Genomic DNA, 19,660 nt, shown 5'->3' on the forward strand with positions numbered 1-19,660 from the left:
CTTCAAAAGAGGGTCCAGTGTGTTGTGGCAGGCCAGAAACAGGACTCAAACCACCAGACATTGTTTAATGGATGTGTTTATTTTGTCAGGCAAAAAAATAAGCTTTCTCTAAGCTGAAGTCCTACTATAACAGAAAATCAGATTAGCTTGGACCATTTACAAGTGTTTTCCAGGAAGAGTTGTGGATTTAAAAACATTGTAAATCTTGAAAATTCATCCCCCTTCTCTATTCGGGGGGACTCCGATTTCATTTTACTCCAGGAGACGATGTTATTGACTCCTTCGCACATTGAAGGCTATAAAGTCTTTTCGAAGAAGGAAAAGAAGGGCATAAATGGGCATCCCAGCGGGGGGCCTTATAATTGCTATTAATTTAAAATGAGGGTCTTCCCATACTAATATTGATACCCCCAATGATGATCTGCTAGCCATAAAAATGCAGATAGGGGAGGACGAGAGTATGAATGAAATGTTTATTATTTACACTTATTGGAACCCTGTTTGATCTAATATTGAATCTATGCTGAATGAACTCTGGAAATTTAGATGATTGATTTGGAAAAGGACACCAGGATAAAATCGTGATAGCAGGGGATTTTAATTCACCTTGTGCCTTTCACTATGTTCCACACAAGGTGACCAGATTGAGTTCTCTGGATAATCATAGGGATCCCATTAGGAGAAGATGAGAATTATGGGTATTTGTGTGGACTCATTGGGGCTTCTGTACACGTTCACAGTCTCATGAGACTAAGCCTTGACTGTGTTCCACACTAGCATTGGGTTTTGGCTAAACACTTAAGAGTCTCCCTGTTTTCCATAACTAGGGGTTTATTTTAGCAATTCATCTTAATAGTGGCACTGCCAATTAAGGTGATCACTGCCAGGGTTTCAAGCTCCTCTTGCCGGCTCTCCGTTCTAGCCAGGGTAAAATCATACATCGGCAAAGAGGCAAGTCCTCCTATTGGATTGTCCATGCATTTCTTTACACGTCCCCTAACAAGAGATCTCCTTAAGTATCAGTTTTAATTAGTTTAATTTGTTTGTTGACCATTTTGCTGTTACTTTTGATATTTAGCAGAAACTCCCAGGGCTTTTGTGGGAACCCTCTTTGTCAGCCATAGTTTTCCTGTAGAAGGGGGCGTAGTGTGCGTTGGAACTTCTTGTTTTTTAAACAATGTATGTCTCTTTTTTGGACTTTATTGCATAAGTTACTTGTGATGTTCTGTTCAATGTAGAGAACTTTAACATGACGATGTACACGTTTGTCAAAAATTACAGGTAAAGCAGCATTTCAGTTCATAAGCCGTTGATCCATGCTTACAATGCTTCGATTGTCGAGGCTAAAAGGGAAAAAAGGCCGAACTGTAGAAGCCTTAAAAGGGAATTCATTACAGACATTGAATTGTATAAGCATGCTGTTAGGGAGAATTCTCTGTTTAGGCTGAATTTCCTAACCTAGTGAGTCCCCCAGCAGCTTTGCTGGATTTCTGGAGTTTGTTTTTTCCATCCTGCCAAGAGTGAGACTCTTTTTCTCCCACTCTTGGACATGTATGGGTGTAATTCCTTTGAATGTCAATGTGTTCGATGGGCTATGGGGTCTTTTACTCCATAGGGTCTCATATGTTTTTCTATGTGTGTTACACCGCACCCTACGTGCCGTAACACTGGTGTGTCCTAGCGGACCCCCACCATAGACTCTATACCCGGGGACTGACTACTGTCTCCCCGGGCATGTAAAGTCACCATTGGCTTTACTAGACCTATATTTACTAACAGAACTAGTACAAACCATCTTATTGTGGACGTACTAGTAGGGGTAATTCGATTACTCCTGGATCTGTTACTCGAGGGGGCACTGTCCCGTCCCCCCTCATCGAGTTTTGGCTGGTGGCAGTGGAAACTACTTGTTATGTTCGACCCCGAACATAACCCTATGGGATTTGTCCCATTGTTGGAGATTGATACTTTTTCTCGTTAATCTCTAACGTACCACCGATCTACTTATCTTAAATAAGTTTATCGGATGGTATTTTCTGCCAGAACTCGGTCTGTAAAATGGCATCTGTGTTCGTCTCTGTGACTCCTAAACCAAAGGTCGAGCCCTTTGTTCCACTTTTGGCGGGCTCTGTACAGAGACCCTCCAAAGTGGTGCCATTCTGTCTGGGTTACCACAGGGGTGTGGGAGGGGGTTTAGGCACCCTGGACCAAGTTGCCTTGCCAACTCCGGTCGCACTCTGGAGTGATTGGCCCCCGCTCACCACTTAGCATGTGTTGATTGACAGCTAGGCTGAATGAATGGGGGCTTTCTGCATAAAAGCAGGGCTTTTGGGACTGGATCTTCAGAAGTCGCCACAGGACCTAAGAATCCGACGAGGGTAACGCTGAGCCGACCTGCACGACGACACCTCCGGTGGAGCCCTGCGGAACCGACTCACCACTTCCCGACGACAGAGGAGATCTCCCTGCCGGAGAGTCTCTTCCCCTGGCTGGAGGGAACAACCAGTCCCCTTTGCTTTTTATTCGCCTCAGGACGCAGTGGTCGAATTGCCCGTGCAGAGCACCTCGGCAACCAGATAGCCACTATCCCTGTACTGCGACCAAAAGGTGGTGCCTTGTGACGGAGCACTCCGCGGCTGGTCTCTTCCCTGGTGGTGCACCGGACTTCACTTTTCTTCGACGACGAGAACATCTCTACTCTTGGCAAAGACCTGACGTGCATCCACCACCAGGAACAACTGCCCCCGCCGGAGCTGCCCTCCACAACAAGGTACCGTGTCCACCTGGCTTCCCTTTCGATCGGTTCGAGCGAGGTGTCTTAATCCTCTCCGTTCCGTTGGGTCGCCTCCAAGCGTTTCTCATTTATTTGTTCTGAACTGGTTCAATCTGCCGATAACAATTTGCTACAAAGACTTGAATGCATCTCCGCTAGAGACTTGTTGGGACATCGCGCCTTGCCTCTCTTCGAGTGGGCCTGGCCTCTGAACTTTATGATCTATTGTGATTCTTGCCTTCCTGCCTTGCAATTCATCCGCGAAGGATTGAACTGTGTTGATTTCATAACCTGCCTATCTTTTTCTCTCCCGTCCTAACTAATATTAGAGTGTCATCTAGGTTGAGGCATACACCTCTGTCTGAAAATAAGTGGTACCGGTAGAACCTAGAGTTGTCGAAATATTGCTAGGGGGATTGATTGTTTCTTCTTCGTAGAGTAATTGTGTTTGATCCGTTTGCCGTGATAGTGCTATAGTGTTTTTCATAGATGTTCTGTTATAAATAAATACCTTAATATCTTTACACTAAGCCTCGTTGCGTGTTTGCTTGTCTTGCTGTGAAGAATTGCCCTATTTTGTATACTCCACATACTGCTCAACTTTTCTTGAGGGAAGTCTGACTGCTCAGCCACAGCTACCAAGTGAATCTGTGTGGTACAGACCGCTACCAAGTGGGTTCACCGCCAAACACCTGTAGTCCTAAATCTTTTGCAGTGGTCCCAGAGGGAACTGCACAGGTTTCCGCCTAACACATGCAAAGAAAGAAATATGCCAGTCATGCAGGAATCATTTTAAAGGTTTTCAACACTCACTTAAAATCAAAGATAGCCAAATGTTTTGGAAAAATGACAATACAAACTTGATTTTAAAAAAACAAAAAGTATCAGGTGCCATTTTGGCAACAGTATTCTCTTTGTCGAAAAGTGAACCACTTCTGACAATGAATTCTTGTTTTGCGGTTAATAGAATATTAACTTGTATTTGCTTATATTTCCTCTTTCTACAATTTACTATGCAATCAGCAAAGTAAAATACACATACAACTTAACAATGCATTACAAACACAAGAAAGAGCCCGATTACGCACCAACACTGACAGGATGTATTCTATTATTGATAGGATGCACTGCAGTCGTTCCTTCATTAGAAGTAACTCTTTGGTCATGATCTCGCTGCAGCTCACGAATAATGCTGTCAAGAACACTCTCCTCATGGTCGTTTGTCTGTTGACCAATTACTTGCTCTACCACTTCACCATTACCTTTGTTAGAAGGAAAGCAAAAAGACAAGATGAACGTTAAAAAGTACCAAAAAAATACATACAAAGATTTGTGCATACAAGACTTATATAATAGACTTATATAATAAGCTTCCAATGAGCACAAGAAAACAAAACATGATCCATCTGAAAGTAAGTAGGCACAATTATTAGGGAGATTTTTCCCCAGCCCTTTCTTGGATGAAGGGTGTGAAATCATCTATCCTAAAGTTACTCAGGGTTGCAACCACAAGATCACCCAAAATGTCTTTACTGGTAGGTCACTGAAGGGGGGAGGAAACGCTGGTGAATAGGTATAGTTAAGTCCCAAATAAAACACCTCGAGAGAATACAAGGCACAGGAATAAAGGCAAATAGGCACACTATTCAGAAAATACATATTGCAACTATCAGATCAAATAAGTACTTTGGGTTTGACATAACAGAGTACAATAGAGTGAAGGTAAAATAAAGTGTATGTAGAGTAAAGGGCCTAAGCAAACCCTTCCCACTCCTGAACTATATGTATGGCATATACTTCACAGCAAATAATACATAGACGGGGAATAAGGGTTGGGAAAAAAAGGGAACCATTGAAGAACAAATGACTTACCGCTCTGTAATGTTCGTTCTGATGGATGTTCCTCTCACAGTTTCTTCATCTATAATATTGTATCCCCAGCACAGCTTATCTTCTAAAACTTTTAAAACACTAGGGGGTGCAACGCTGCCCTGCCAGATATCTCTACACACTTGCACTGGCCATGACGCTGGTGCCAGGATATATCGAGGCATTAATTCCCTATGACCTCAGTCCCACCTTTTTCCCCAAACATTTTGTTGCTGACGGGTCGCCGAACCATTGAAGGTGTAATAGCACCCTGCACTTGACTGGGAACCCATTTGAAGAGATGGAAATCCGAGACCACCTTTGGGAGGACAGAATGTTTTACTCTCAACATCACATTCTCTTTGGAGAAAATCAAATAGGGAGGCTTAACAAATAACAACTGAAGCCCACTCACCAATATTGTGCTAGTGAGGGCAATCAGGAAAATCACCTTAAGGGCGAGCAACCTAAAAATACATGATTGCAGGGGCTGAAACAAAGCTACCATAAGAAATGTCAACACTAAATGTAAATCCCACGCTGGAATAACGAACTGGTGATTGGGAAATACATTAAACAATTCCTACAAAAACTACTTAACTGTGGGGATTGTGAAGGATGAGACTTGCTCAAGGGGTCTTTTAAAAATGGAGATAGTGGCCAGGTACTCCTTCACAGTACTAATCTACAGGCCCATCCGGGCCAAGGAAAGCAGAAAACCCAACACAGAGGATGTGGGACAAGTAAAAGACCCCATATCCCTCTACCGAAACACAGCCGCAAATGTGCGATACCTGCAGCATGAACAGACTTGGTGATGGGTCTCGAAGCAGAGAGGAGAATGTCCTGGAAGTCATGCAACTAATCCCACTCCCTCTATTCTTGGCCTTTCAGCAGCCAAGCATGATGGTTCAGGCTGTTGAGGTTCGGTTGGAGGACTTTCCTTTCCAAATGGGAGAGCGGATCCACTCATCGGAAGGTACCTAGGAAGGCAGATGGACATGTTCAGCAACTCCGGCTACCACGTTCTCTAAGCCCAGTCAGGAGCAATCATGAGTCACATGATCCAAACAGGCGCTGACCCTGAGAAATAGAATGACAGGGATTGGTGGGAACGCATAGAGGAGGTCAAACATCCACTCAACTTTCCGTGCATTCCCTAGAGCTGCTTGTCAAGGAAATTCCCTGGAGCAAAACAACTCATATTTCCTGTTTATACTGGAAGCAAAGAGGTCCACTAGGGGAGTCCCCAATAGAAGAAAATCCCCCCCAGAACTTCGTGGCAGAATTCCCACTCGTGAGAGGCTGACATCTGTTTGTTACAGACATCTGCGATGACATTCCCCTTCCCGGCGAGATGGGCTGCTGTCAAATGTCATTCTCCAGAACCCAGAACCACAGTCGCATTGCTTCACTGCACAGGGGCAAAGACCCTACGCCACCTTGTTTGTTGAGGTAATGCATAGCCAATGTATTGTATATCAGAACTAGCACATTCTTGCCCTGAACTGAAGGAAGTCAACCAAGGCCAGCCTGATCACCCACAACTTCAAAAAGTTGATGAGTTCTTGAGACTAAACTCAGAGGGAGGTGTTAGGGAGAATTCTCAGAAATGTGTTAATTCCCTTCTACCTTAGAGACCCCTGGCTCTTTTTGCTGGACTTTAGGACTTTTTATCTCTCTCATGTAATTTTAATATGATTTATTCTTTGTGTTTCTTCGGACTTTGGAGTCTGACAAACCCAGAGGCATCATCTTTACATTGTGACAAACAGCACCTTCAGTGCAGTGGCACAGGGAATTCTCTTAGATTTCCCAAAGGTTTAAATACCTGCTCTTGGATAAACTACTGTTTTTAAGAGCAGTGAAGTGAAATTGACTTTACTTACATTTTGTAACTTTCTAGACCCAGCACACACTATGTTACCATAGGGTGCTGGAGAGGTTACTTAGTATCCCCTTCGTCTAGTTTTGCATGTAACATTTTTATGTTACCCTATACACAATTAATGGCTGGTGGCAGTAGTTTACTTTTTACTACCATTGTGTGTTTTTACCGTGGGCTGCGTTCGCAGCCACAGTAAAGCACCCATGGGTGCCGATTTCATCAAAAGGGCTGCTCTTCTTTTTTTGCCATTGTATGTCGGAAAGGTCCTTCTTAAGATTTACTCTGCACGCCAAACCAGGTTTGGTCCCTTTGTTCATTTTGTCTTTGGCGGGATTCACGAGTGAAGCCCACCTCTGGCTCCAGTATGTCTGGCAGGGGCAGGAAGTGAGGGAGGTGCTCGAAACTCCCTGTGCTAAATCCCCTTGGTTACAGGAATGCACCTACAGATGATTGGCTGGCTGGCTGTCCGGCAAGGACAGCCACCATGCTGTGTGATTGACAGCTAGGCTGGAATGAATGGGAGAAACCTGCATAAAAGGCAAGGCTTTTTGGCTTGGAAGGCATAGTCGACCACTGGACAAAGGAATCCGCAGAAGAACTTTGAAGAGACGCTTGCTGCAACTCCTGAAACGTTGGTTTGCCCGGTGAAACCCTGCTGCTGTGCTGAAGCTCTGAATTCGCCTCAACTAGAGAAGCCCTGCAAGGACGACTTCTCCCTTTGAGTTGGTGGGACCAATCAACTCCAAAATAAGCCCGTCCGGACATCCTCTCGAAGCTGGTTGCATTTCCACTGCTGCTGCTGTTGGAACTGAAGAGCCAGGGAGAGGAACACCAGATCGTGTGCATTGCTTTAAGTCGGACCCGAGTGCCAGAAAGATCCTCGGGACTTCCCTGATGCAGGACTGACCAAGCCTTAGCCACCTCAACAGAGTGCTGGACCCCAGAAGTAAGGAAGTCTGAAGTGGTATCCGAGAAACCCTGTGTTGCTATTTGCTGTCAGACGCGAGGAGCTGAAACACTGAAGGGCCACTGAATTGAGGTTTTGCCCATTGCCGCCGCTGACCTTCCCATTGCAGAGCAGGAGTCCCCAAACGTCCTCCCTCTTGTCCCCACGACTGAGGCTCAGGAACAACAGGATCTGCAGAGCTGTTCAGGAACAGAAGCCAGCTGGAACCATTTCTTCTAACCAGAGGTACTGTAAAGCCTAAGAGAACTTACCTCTTGTTGTGTAGCCTTACTTGCTCCTCTCAGTTGAGACCTGTCGTGGTTGCCTTGCAGAGTTGCTGAAACCTTGACCCACACAAGCCTCCCAGCTGGTGGCCCTTCAAGTGTTCTATTTTCTAAAAACATTTCTAAAAACATTGTGCAAGACTTTCTACCTACCTGCAAAGAAAATGTTCAGCTCCCCTTGACATTGTGCAATTAGCACTGGCAGTCCTAGATCCCTGAGATTCTCTTCTCATCTTTGACGCTGTGATTTATCCTTTCCCCAGGAAAGGGTTAAACTTATTTCCCAGTACTCAACTGTTAATGAATTATTTGTTAACCTTTGTTTTATTCCTCTATTCTATCTTTTCCACCAAACTCAGTATTGCTCTAAATGTACTAGTGATATATCAGTGGCCACAGTGTCCTAGCTATCTAAGTCACCTGAGGGTGTAGGAAGTGCCTGCGTGCCATCCCCAATGGGTATCAACTAATTTGGAGAAACTAAGAGTGTGTTTTGAAGTGTATTTGAATTGTTACATATATTGCTCCCTTCTGAAGAAGGCTTTACAACTGACTGTGATAAATTAATAATTGTTTTATCAAGAAACCTTGAGTGTAAGTTTTTATTTGGATAACTGCTACTTTGAAACTCTTTCATAACCTTACTGTTCACATTGACCCCTCTTGAGATAAGCCTGGCTGCTCGACCACACTACCAACCTGTGTAGTTCAGACTTATATCAAAGGTTGGGTCTCGATTACTAGGAGGCCAAGTTTATTATAGTGCACCCATAGTGTACTGCATACAATCATGCCTAACAGGAGGCCATAGTCCGCTCACCATCAGATCTTGGTGGGGAGCGACCCCAGCCTTTTAAGGATGCATCCATGCCTACTGTCAATAGTGGGTAGGGTTGCTGAAGCAAAGTCCCTTTCAACAGATTGTCTCACAGGCACTACCATACCAGATCTTGGAGAAACTATCGCTGAGACCTGCATAAGGTCTGCCCCTGAAATTGAGACCACCAACAAAGAGAAAGCACTGCAGGAAGCCAACACCAGAACTCTCTTCTGTGATTGGAAGATATGAACCAGCTTGAAGATGTTCGGCACTCGATCTTCGGGCGAGAAAGCACTGCTCAGATCCGTGTTCAGGATCGATCCGATAAATCAAAGGTAGTGGGGCAGCAAGACCTGAGAATTCTTGAAGGTCAGGGAGAAACCCAAGCTGTGCAACATGCTGTAGGTATAGAACAGATGTGTCAACGCCTGGTCTGAGGAGCAAGCTTGCATGAGCCAGTCGCCCTGGAAGGGAAAGACATGAATGCCTTTCCTCCTAAGGCGCGCTGTAACCACTCACAGCAGTATGGTCAAGACCCTGGGTGCAGACGATAGAACTGATAGTGGTAATGGCCCACAACAAAAGTAAGGTACTTCCTGTGAATGAGGTGAATCACCACATAGAAGTAGGAATTCTGAGCACCTACTGATCCCAGCTAGACACGCAGATCGAAGGCACTGAGGATCTGGGTCCAAGTTACTATCTTGAACTTGCCCTTGTGCAGGTACAAGAGCCTCAGATCTAATATGGGACAGTCTTTCTCCAAAACAAGAAAATAAATGGAAAGCCAGCCCCCAGCCATATTTAAAGCATGGTACCTGCTCTATAGTGCCCTTCGCCAGAAGTGAAGAAACCTCCTCAAACAGTAAAGGGTTCTGAGGCAAGGATGTCTGCGGACGTTATAGTACGAAGGCCGTTGAGCAAAGGGCAGACAATATCCCTGGGTAACGACCTGTAAGGCCAAGGCGATGGAAGCATTGAGACACTATTCTATGCTAAACAGGCAAATTCCTTCCATCCCACTAGGGATGCATGTTGGAAATCGCCTTCATAGGGATTTCGTACCAGAGGACATGAGGGCACTGTTCAGGCAGAAATGCCATCTCTAGGAATGCCCTTGCCTCTTCCACTGGCTTGATGGAGCAGCTGTGTCTGAGGGCGCCTACCCTTTGCCCCGATGGGCATAGGTAAATGGACGAAATCCTCTACTTCTGCTAATGGGAGTTGCAGATTGCTGCACAGCTAGGCCCAGGATCTAAGCCATTACTTTTGCGGAGTGAAACCTCTGGAGCGAATAATCAGTCATTTCAGCATATCTAGTAGCTATGCTTAAAGGTCCAGGACAAAATTCTCACAATTTTGTTTGTGAGAATAATTCTTTTCAAGTGTCCAGTTTTGAAAAAGACCAAAGACAGGTTGAAACACGTGTCACTAAGGGGCACACCTACAATAAAGGCACCTTTTTGATATCCTGTGTCTCACATCATATTTCTATTGATAGTGGTGCCACACCCGTGGCAAACAATCACACACTTGCAAATTAATGCTTTGGTAAACCATTATTGCCCCCGGATCAGCGACAGTCCACCCAATCACTGGATCAGCTGGCGCAGAATTACCTCAAATTTTCCCTACCCCATCCAGGAGTGCCTTCTCATCACCGTCCCTGTTGGCATCACTCTTTCCACATTTTAAGATGGATTTTCAGAATCAGATCTGTGGACAGATTCTGAGAAGCCACCGTGATGTCTAGTCAAACTATCAATGTAGTATGACGAGCAGAAAGGCTGAGACTTTAGAGGATTCCGTTAAGCAAACAAAGAGCACTGTTTAATACAACAAGTTAGGCAGAATGTATTAAAATACAATAATATTTATTTCGGTGTTGGATAACTGATCAATAAAAAAAACACAGGCAAGTAAATCACAAAAAATACACTAGAAATATATACATATTCACTCTTGGGTAGCTTTGGCTCTAGAGCACAAACAGTTTACTTTTAAACACAGTAAGATCCGTAATAGAACACTGTAATGTAGCAAAGCAAGTGAAGAAGAGACAAAGGGCCACATCACGAGGTAGGCGGAACAGTAAAAATGCAATTAGCGTTACTGCAACTAGGCCTGGCACTATTAGCGTTGGATCACAAGTTGCGTTAGCGTGGTAAATCCCAATTCTTTTCGAGTCAATAGGACTCAATGGGGCATTTTCGGCACAATTACTGAGGCAGTAATTGTGCCCAAAAATGGGTGGAAAGTCAGCGCATTCACCTCCAGCTTGGAGCTGGAGGTGAATGCTCTGAATTTCCCCCAAACTCATGATGGAGTGCTGCGGAGCGGTAATGCAGCAGTAATAGTGTTAGGCAGAAACCTGTGCAGTTCCCTTGGGGAACACTGCAAAAAGATTAAGACTACAGGAGCAAGCAGTAAACCCAATTGGTAGCAGTCTGTACCACCCAGATTTACCTGGTAGCTGTGGCTGAGCAGTCAGACTTCTCTCAAGAAGAGTAGGGCAGTATATAGAGTATACACAATAGGGCTAAAAACACAGTAGAGCAAACAAAAACTGACCAGAGCTTTGTATAAAAAGTATATAATTATTTATTTAACACACTTTAGGCAATATACTAGCACTCTAAATCAAAAGCAAGTTAAAACACAGTCAGGTAAAGTATACACACCTCCCTTGATAACTATTAGACAAGTCAGAGTTAAAACACCACGATTTGTTAAAACAGATGTGAGCGCGTAACCCGATGGCACTCCAATAGTTCAGTTAAAGGGAGAGAAAAAGGCAGAGCATAGAAATAAAACAAGTCCCAACACTTTTAGGAGTTCTCAGCAAGGGAATAAAGGCAGTAGACACTGTAGAGCCAAAGTTCATAGGCCAGGCCCACTTTAAATGGAGCAAAGCGAAATGTGCCCAGGATCACACGGTTTAAAATGCACTAAAAGTCTTTGCAGAATGTTCAAAAGAGGTTGGGGCGATTCAAGAAGGTAAGGTTAGAAGGTCTGGGGCCAAACCAGTTGGAAAGCCAAGGATTTAAGGGTCACCTTGGGCAAACCGAAGAAAGGGAGGCCAGGCAGGACACAGTACCTTAAAGAGAGAGGAAGCTCCAGCAGTGGCAGTTGTTCCTGGCAGTGGTTGCAATTCGTTGTTTCGACCAGGGGAAGAGAGGATCTCGTCGAGGAGGAAACGTGTAGTCGATGCATTGCACAGGGATGAAAACAGCCGCGGAGTTCGTCGGTAAAAGGTGCGTTCCTTTTATTCGCGGTCAAAGTGGTGAAGCTTGGCTATCCGGCCGCCGGGGTGCTTGGCACAGGCGATTCGACCAGAGACGTCTTTCGAAGGCGAAAGGGGCGAACTGGTTGGTCCCACCAGCTCAGAGGAAGAAGACTCGTCCAGCAGAAGATCTTCTCTTGTCGTTGGGAAAGTGGCAAGTTTGTTGCAGCAGGGCTCCACCGGTGGTGTCGTCATTGCAGATGGCTCAGCTTCTTCCCTCTTTGGATTCTTAGGTCCTGTGGCGACTTCTGAAGTTCCAGTCCCAAAGGCCCTGCTTTTATGCAGAAAAACCCCCATTCAACAGCCTAGCTGTCACTCAAACATGCTAAGTGGTGAGCCGGGCAGCTCACCACTGGCCCAATCAGAACAGAGTGCGACTTGAGTTGCTAAGGCAACGCAGTCCAGGGTGCCAACCTTCCCACCCATCCTGTGGAACCCAGACAGAGTGCCACCATTTGGAGGGCTTCTGTTGAGAAGCCCGCCAAAAAGTGGAAAAAAGGGCTCGACCTTGGTCAGAGTTACAGAGACGGACACAAATGCCATTTTAGAAAAGAGTTCTGGCAAAAAGACCCAACCGTTCATTTAATATTAAATAAATAAAATGGCGGTATCTTTAACATTGCACCAAAAAGTGGTGCGTTTAAAATCAATGGGAAAATCCCATAGAGAATATTCCGGTGGAATATTTCGCGTGGTAACCACTGCCACCAGCCAGAAACGCGACAAGGGGGGGACTGCACAGTGCCCCCTCGAAAACAGACCCAGTGGCAATATAATTAACCCCTTCCAGTACTTCCACAATATGATGGTTTGTACTGGTTCTGTTCATAATTTAAGGCTAGTAAAGTCAACGGTGATTTTACATGCCCTGGGAGACAGTAGTCAGTCCCAGGGTATGGAGTCTATGTTTGGGGATCACTATGACACCCCTGTGTTACTGCAATGAGGATGCTGTGTAACACATACACAAAAACCAGATAATACCCTTTGGAGTAAAAGACCCCATAGCCCAAAATCACACAAATAGTCAGAGACATAACTCAAACCATGCCTAAGAGTGGGAGTAAAAAAGTCTCACTCTTAGTAGGAGAAAAAAACAAACTCCAAAAATCCAGCAAAGCTGCTGGGGGACTCACTATGTTTGGGAAATTAGCCTTATAAGAGAATTCTCCCTAACAAATAGCGTTACCACCACATTTTTACTGATCCACCCACTTCCTTATGAGGCCCAAAGTAAGTAATAAACCAAGTTGATTAGTCTAAAGAAAGGTCAGCTAGAACCATAAAAAACAGCCTTATGAATATAAGGTCTAGCACACTTTTGCCGAATGGCATTTTTGCAGCAGAATGCATATGGCAAGTGTGTGTAAGGTATATATGGGGGTGGGGATAGTAAGGGGCGCTGGGGTCTACCCCACCACCCATATTCTGCTGCAAAAAAGTGCAAAATTCAGTGAAAATGAATTCAGTGAAAAATGTGCGGCTATGGTTCATAGAACCGAATGTAAGGCTTTACACTTTAAGGGCACTGTTAGAGTCCCAAATCCCAATAAAACCCTTATTGGAGGTCTTTAAAGTAGTCTGAACAAGCGTTGGCAAAGCCAACAGGCAGTTGCAAGTGTTTTAAAAGAGAAGAACAATATAAGTAACGTTCTTCCGAAGTCCTGTCACAATTCAACCACCTTAGGGGAGCCCAGGAGAGGAGCCTTGATCAGAACCCCACTGATCACGGTAAGGTAAGGCAGTAGTAGGGCAAGGACTTTATACCTGTTAAACCTTATGGAGGTGGGGTGGGGTATATTAGAAACAGGTATGTGTACTCCTCCCTGTACTTCGATTCGCTCTGGGACCACTTCTGCAATCGCTGGCCCCCAATGCTTCATGTCATGATTACGTAGGAGGGGTCTTGGGGGTCACTGGTTGCAGAGATCACTTTCGACGTCAGAATTTAGGTCCTGCTAGCTGGAAGTTCTGCACTCAGGCTAGACGGTTCCTTGCTCTGTGCAGCTGCGTGCGCCCATGACATTTAATGAAAGACCACCACGTTGTCGATGCTCTGAGAGGACCCCTGGGGGAGGATAGAGGCGACGATCAGCGATGGCCACCGTAATCAAACGGTGGAAGTTAACGCTCAAAGCAGAAACAAATAATCTGGTTCTGCAAGGCCCCCCTTCATGCTGGAATGTTGCAATTGCAAGGGCGATGCCTCTTGTTTGAAGTCTGGGAGAAGTCCGCTTCCACCACAGCGGTTGATCCGGACCTGGCCAAGAAGCACAGGCTGACTCCGTTTGCCCTTCCATTTCTGTCCACCCATGAATCCTCCCAGAACTAGGCAGTTTAGGTCGATTTGTCTGATCCTTAAATAAATAATTGCATTTGTATACATTCTCCCTAACTTCTGTTATTAAGAGTACTCTGTGCGTACTTAATGGGCCCTTCACCTCCCTCACACTCAGTCTTATTTTTCAGGTGGCCAGGACACGGCCATCGCTGTTGGATCCAGTTCCTGGGGGTGGACTAGTGGGGGAGAATCACCTGGGTAGGGGAGCCCGGGGTTATGCTTGGGGAAATACCTCAGGTGAGACGGAGTGCCCTCACGGGGAGAACGGTGAGGGGGAAAAGTCCCCGAAGCTTTTATAAGCTATTCTCGTCATCATCCCTTCCACCCAGTAAATCTTCTTTACCCAAAGGTAAAACCAACAACCCAATCATGTCTGGTAAAACCCATTAAAAACCACTCCCAGAATCCCTAACAATCCTGTCCCTCTGATTATCACTTTCTGAAGTCCCAGTCAAATGTGACCAACAATTATAGTCCCCACAAACCCTCTTGTTTATTGTATGCTACAAATCCTGGTTATTCTGTTGGTCTCACAAACCTCCTGATATAAAGATTGTAATTCTCTATGGAACCTTTTAACAGTTCCTTACAATATGACAGTAAACAGACTAATGTTAAAACTGTTCACCTGACATGTCCCCATACAAGGATCGGCAAAGTCAGGCAACTGATCAGAATCACACACACCGGACGGCCTTTCCCTTCCCCACAGGGATAAAAGTTGGAGCAACAAAGCACGATACAAGCAAGGCAGACCGCACAACGTGCCAGCTATCCAGACCCTGCAGTTCAAAAGGAGGAGAAAGCTGGCAAACATTGAGAGGCTGACGAGGAGAGACAAGACCTTGCCCTTTCGACAAAACCCTGTGAACCCTCTGAGGAAAGATTCATAAGGCCGAGGACAATAGCCCAAGTGCTCTGCAGTAGATGGCAACGGTACACAGAGCGTGTCGACGCTGATAAGCGTGAGTGAGGGAAACTCTCGCTACTGTGGTACCGGCCTTGACTCCAGTTACGAGGAAAGCCAAGCGGTACATCACAGCCGGCGAGTCGAGGGGAGAGCCGATAAGAGCGGGGCTGTGGTGAATGAAAGGCGCAAAGTGGAAAGGTTTAACCAACTTCAAACAACTTTAAAACTGTTGAGGGGAGACCAGCTGTAGAGGGAACCAGCACCACGTGGGTGCTAACGAGAGACTCTGGTCGATTCCCATCTGAGTGAAACTACAAATACCAGAAGGCTATAGGAGAGCCGCCAAGATAGGTCAAAGTAGTCATACAGGAAGTCAAGCCAAATCCCTGTACAGCTGAAAGCTTTTGACCTAAGAACTGTGAGAAAGCAAGGGAAGTGAATCCCGCAAACATTTAAAAAGACATTAAGATTTGAGAGGGGGTCTGTGCCCAGAAGAGGGGGACCCAGGGGTAACCCAGTATCACTCTGATCAAGTGAACCCGAGGAAGGGAGGTTCACAGCGAACTGTTGAAAAGACCTTATACGAGAACGATAAAGGAAGATTGTGACAACTCATAGTGGACCCGGTGGAGGGTGGCCAACAGTCGAGAGGGATCCGAGCCCGAATGAGGGAGATCCAGGGGTCAATCCATCACCCGAGAAAAGCCATAGTGAACCCGGTGGAGGGAGGCTGAAAGCAAAGAGGGGTCTGCGCCCGGAAGAGGGAGACCCAGGGGTGAATCCATCACCCAAGAAATACGTAGAACAGAACTGTGTGTTGTTTGTTGTGTTATTTCAAAACTTATCAGGCCCTCGGAACCAGGACACCCAACCACTGAGGCCCTGATATCAATAGAAACAGGGGTCAGTGCCCAGAAGAGGTGGGCTCGGGGGTGAAGAATCCTCACCCGAGTAAAACTAGGAAACAAATGTTCATTTTGTTGAAGAAACTTTTTTTTGTTTTATTTTTTGAATACGACAAACTCTCAAGGCAATAGACTTTGGAAGCAGAAGAGACTTGGCCATCGAGGCACCTGATAGACTGGAACAGAACTGACATCTCGGGCTGGGGGAAGCTCGAGACTGTGCTGTGCTCCAAGATCCCACATTACCCTGTGCTCAAAACGTGGGGAAGGAAGACTCCGGCTACCACAACCTGACATATTATTTGTGAACACTTCTTTCTTTTCTTCAGAACTATCCCACACCCTTTTTGTATTAGTTGTAAGGTTTGACAATAGGTTTCTTAGTATATGCCCTTTTTATTTGACACAGCGGCACTAGGACTGCCTTATTTTCATTTGATGGTCGATGCTTGCTCTCATCTTAGACTTGTGTTTAGATTAGGCGTTTTTTTCCACCTGCATATAGTTTACCTAAGACCCTTGAACTGTGATCACTTATGTCTGTCTTTACTGTTGCCACCATAAGTTCCTTACATAGGCTAGACATTAATGTCTATCCCTGTTCACCATAATATGGTGGCCTCTCGGAATCCGTCCACATGGCTGATTCTGAAAATCCAACTTAACAAGTGCCATGTTCTATGGGGCTCAATCCAGAGCAATCTGGAACATGAACTTCCACAGCCTCCTCAGAACAAGTGGAATAACCAGAATCAATGGGAACTCAGAGGTGAATGAAGTTGCACTCGATGGTCAAACAGTCCACCGGTGCTGGTGATAGGAAGGCCTCATGCTTCATTTATGGATCAAATGGAGTCATCATAGATTGTCCAGGGGTGACCTCCTCCCAGGTGTTCCATGTCATTTCATCTCTGGATGTTTTTTCGCGGGTTTTTTATCCCATCGAATAGTTTTGGGGGGGGGGGGTTCCCCCCCCCAACCCCCCATTTTCTAAAGAATTCGATGAGTTTTTTCGAGGAAAAAAACAATCGCGGTAAAAAACCCAGCGAAAAAACATCCCGCAAAGAAAGAACGTCGTACCCTCCCATGTGGCCTGGTGACAGCAGCCGCTACCTGATCCGAATCCAGGGGCTGGCTATATGAGGGAGGATCACATGGGAGGGGACGACTACTGGGGAGGTGTGATGGCTTCAATATACTGCAATATACCCATTTACATATGGGTAAGACCCCCTAATGTCCAAGGCCCTGATGGCCTGTTGCCATGTCTTTGTTCCCCCCTGTAGAGGAAGTAAAGAAACCGTTTCCCAATAGTATTTAGGTCAAACTCCCACCTATGACCTGAAGGATAAAAGCTCCAACAAAACCCTCTTTGCTTCCTGTTCACCTTTATCTGAGACTCTTCTTTCATGTAAAACCATTATGAAAGACTATCCAAATACTGTACGTCCAATGACAGCCATGGACTCCAACTCCCACAATCCCCTATGTACTGAGACAAGGAGGATGAAGGGGTTGGTACATAGTAACAAGAGCCTCAAGCTTAAGGTGTGGGCTAGTTGTTCAACGAAACCTCCTGTGCGTGGGACATTTAAAGATGGCAACCGCACTAGGAGCTGCAGTGCAGGAGGAGACGTTGGCTCCTCTGCAGAGACTTGCGAACGCTGTAGACATGAACCGGTGTGGCGGAGCAGTGAAGTGCGCTAGCAAAGAAGCAATGATGCAGTACGTGGGAAGGACAAGGCATGGAGAGGCCGGGAGGTGCAAGAGGGTGCTCGCAGCACAAAAAGGCAAAGTTCTCTTTACCGGAACTTGAGGCGAAGCAAGCATGTGAAAGCAGAGCCAAGAAGGAAAACCAAAGACGCTACAGAGCCAGTGAGTCATCCCAAAGCTAGTGGGTACCCCGGGGCATTTCGGCAACCGCGCCAACAGCAATTTGAATGTTATGAGATTGCCAATACAGAAACAACAAGAAGATTGTTTGAAAGCAGAAAAGGCAAAGTGCACATCCAAGCCCCAGTAACATGAACGCATGAAATAAGAGTGTGGGGAAAAGTCTGAACGGACATTGAAACAGATACACTCAGTCAAGAACGGTATATGCAGTTTTGGTGATAAAGAGGAACTGTGAAAACACATAAGACCACTTGGCAAGAGAAGGTTACCAAACACTTGAAAATACATTAGAAGTCCTGGCAGGGGAGTGTACCAGGCAATTTGCAAAGCAAGAAGGATAGAGTTTATTAGACAAAGAAGAAATGTTTGTTTGTAAATGCTGGATGTTGCCATGCATGTTCTCAAATACCCATTAGAATAGAACTTCCAAACGGAACATACTGAAGACAATATCAATCGAATCCAATTTTTGGGCGTAGAAAAAATCAACATGCCACCCAAAGGAGACGACAATAAAGAACTCATTTTTTAGACAAAAAGAAGCTGTACATATAAATATTATGGACACTTGCACCTCTGGATTAAATCAGGATACAGAAATGAGCCACTACTTATAACACTGTCCGACTCGCACATACTAGAATTGCCAATGTAATGAATGTATAACATTATTTACTATGAGCCCCATGCCAATGCGACTACTATTCATCTACTCAATGTCTATTGAATTGCAAATTTGCTAAACTGTAAAAATGATACAAGACAGAACACAGGCTATGAGTTTCACCCAAATTGGTCGTGACTTAGTCTAATTTTGATAATGTATTCGACCAGCAAGTAAAAATACTAGAAAAAAATACAATTAGTGTTCAATACCAAACCTTACTTTAATGTCAATATTAAGTCGGTTTTTGATAGCAATAGATTGTGATTTAGATCCAAAACACAGTACAAATTAAAGTTGGTATCGGCTAGTAATGGTACCTATGAGCCTAATCAAAGATGGCCGAAGCAGCTTTCCAACGTGATGACGCGGTCCCGTGATGACATCATCACATGGACACATATGGGCGGCCATCTTTGATTCGCATTTTATAACGCGGAACAGGAACATTGCGAAACTTCTAGGGACAATCGTATCCAGCTCAAAAAAAGAATCACAGGTAACAGTTCCCCTATGAAATCATGATTACTTGCCAAACCGGGTCATCTTTTCATCCTTAAAAACCTACTTTGAGAACTAATAGGTAGACATCTCATTACCTACAGGGAGAATCTACAAACACAGAGAGCCCACTCGACCCCATATGTTGCAACACAATATTACACAAGAGAGCAGGGTGAGTCAATTTTTTCACAAGTCTACAGCAGTATAAATAACTGCAGTAACTAAAACATAGAGGCTAATATTGCCTAAATAGAGCACATCTATCATCGAACTATGAAAATCTTGTCATTTTTCTTTGTTTTCTCATTTTATTTTTTATTTTGAGACACAGAATCCATGGAATTAAATAATAAATCCTCATGAAGAACTACTGAAAATTAAGTGGGGAAACACGTGTTGAGGTTTCCAAAATGAGGTCTTTACATTGGATTGTTAAAACAAACATGGAACAACCTTCGTATCTACAATACAAGTAATGAAGATAAAGACAAATAGTTTACTTTGAATTTAAAGTCTACCACAAATGAGAACTATCAGAGAATAATATCAATTTTTGACCACCCACCCGACTGTTTGA

At 44.9% G+C, this 19,660-nt stretch overlaps 1 protein-coding gene across 2 annotated transcripts in view; it reads right to left on the reverse strand.

The window, feature by feature from the left end:
* Positions 1–19,660, reverse strand: part of BRWD3 (bromodomain and WD repeat domain containing 3) — a 1,632,068-nt gene that overhangs the window by 987,553 nt on the left and 624,855 nt on the right. For both annotated transcript variants that reach the window (XM_069612911.1, XM_069612910.1), the window contains exon 18: positions 3,862–4,035. In XM_069612911.1, coding sequence (XP_069469012.1) covers positions 3,862–4,035 — 174 coding nt within the window. The remainder of the gene's footprint in view (positions 1–3,861; positions 4,036–19,660) is intronic.

This window comes from Ambystoma mexicanum, chromosome 5p, assembly GCF_040938575.1.
Source record: "Ambystoma mexicanum isolate Mex_15411 chromosome 5p, UKY_AmexF1_1, whole genome shotgun sequence".
NCBI classification, from domain to species: domain Eukaryota; kingdom Metazoa; phylum Chordata; class Amphibia; order Caudata; family Ambystomatidae; genus Ambystoma; species Ambystoma mexicanum.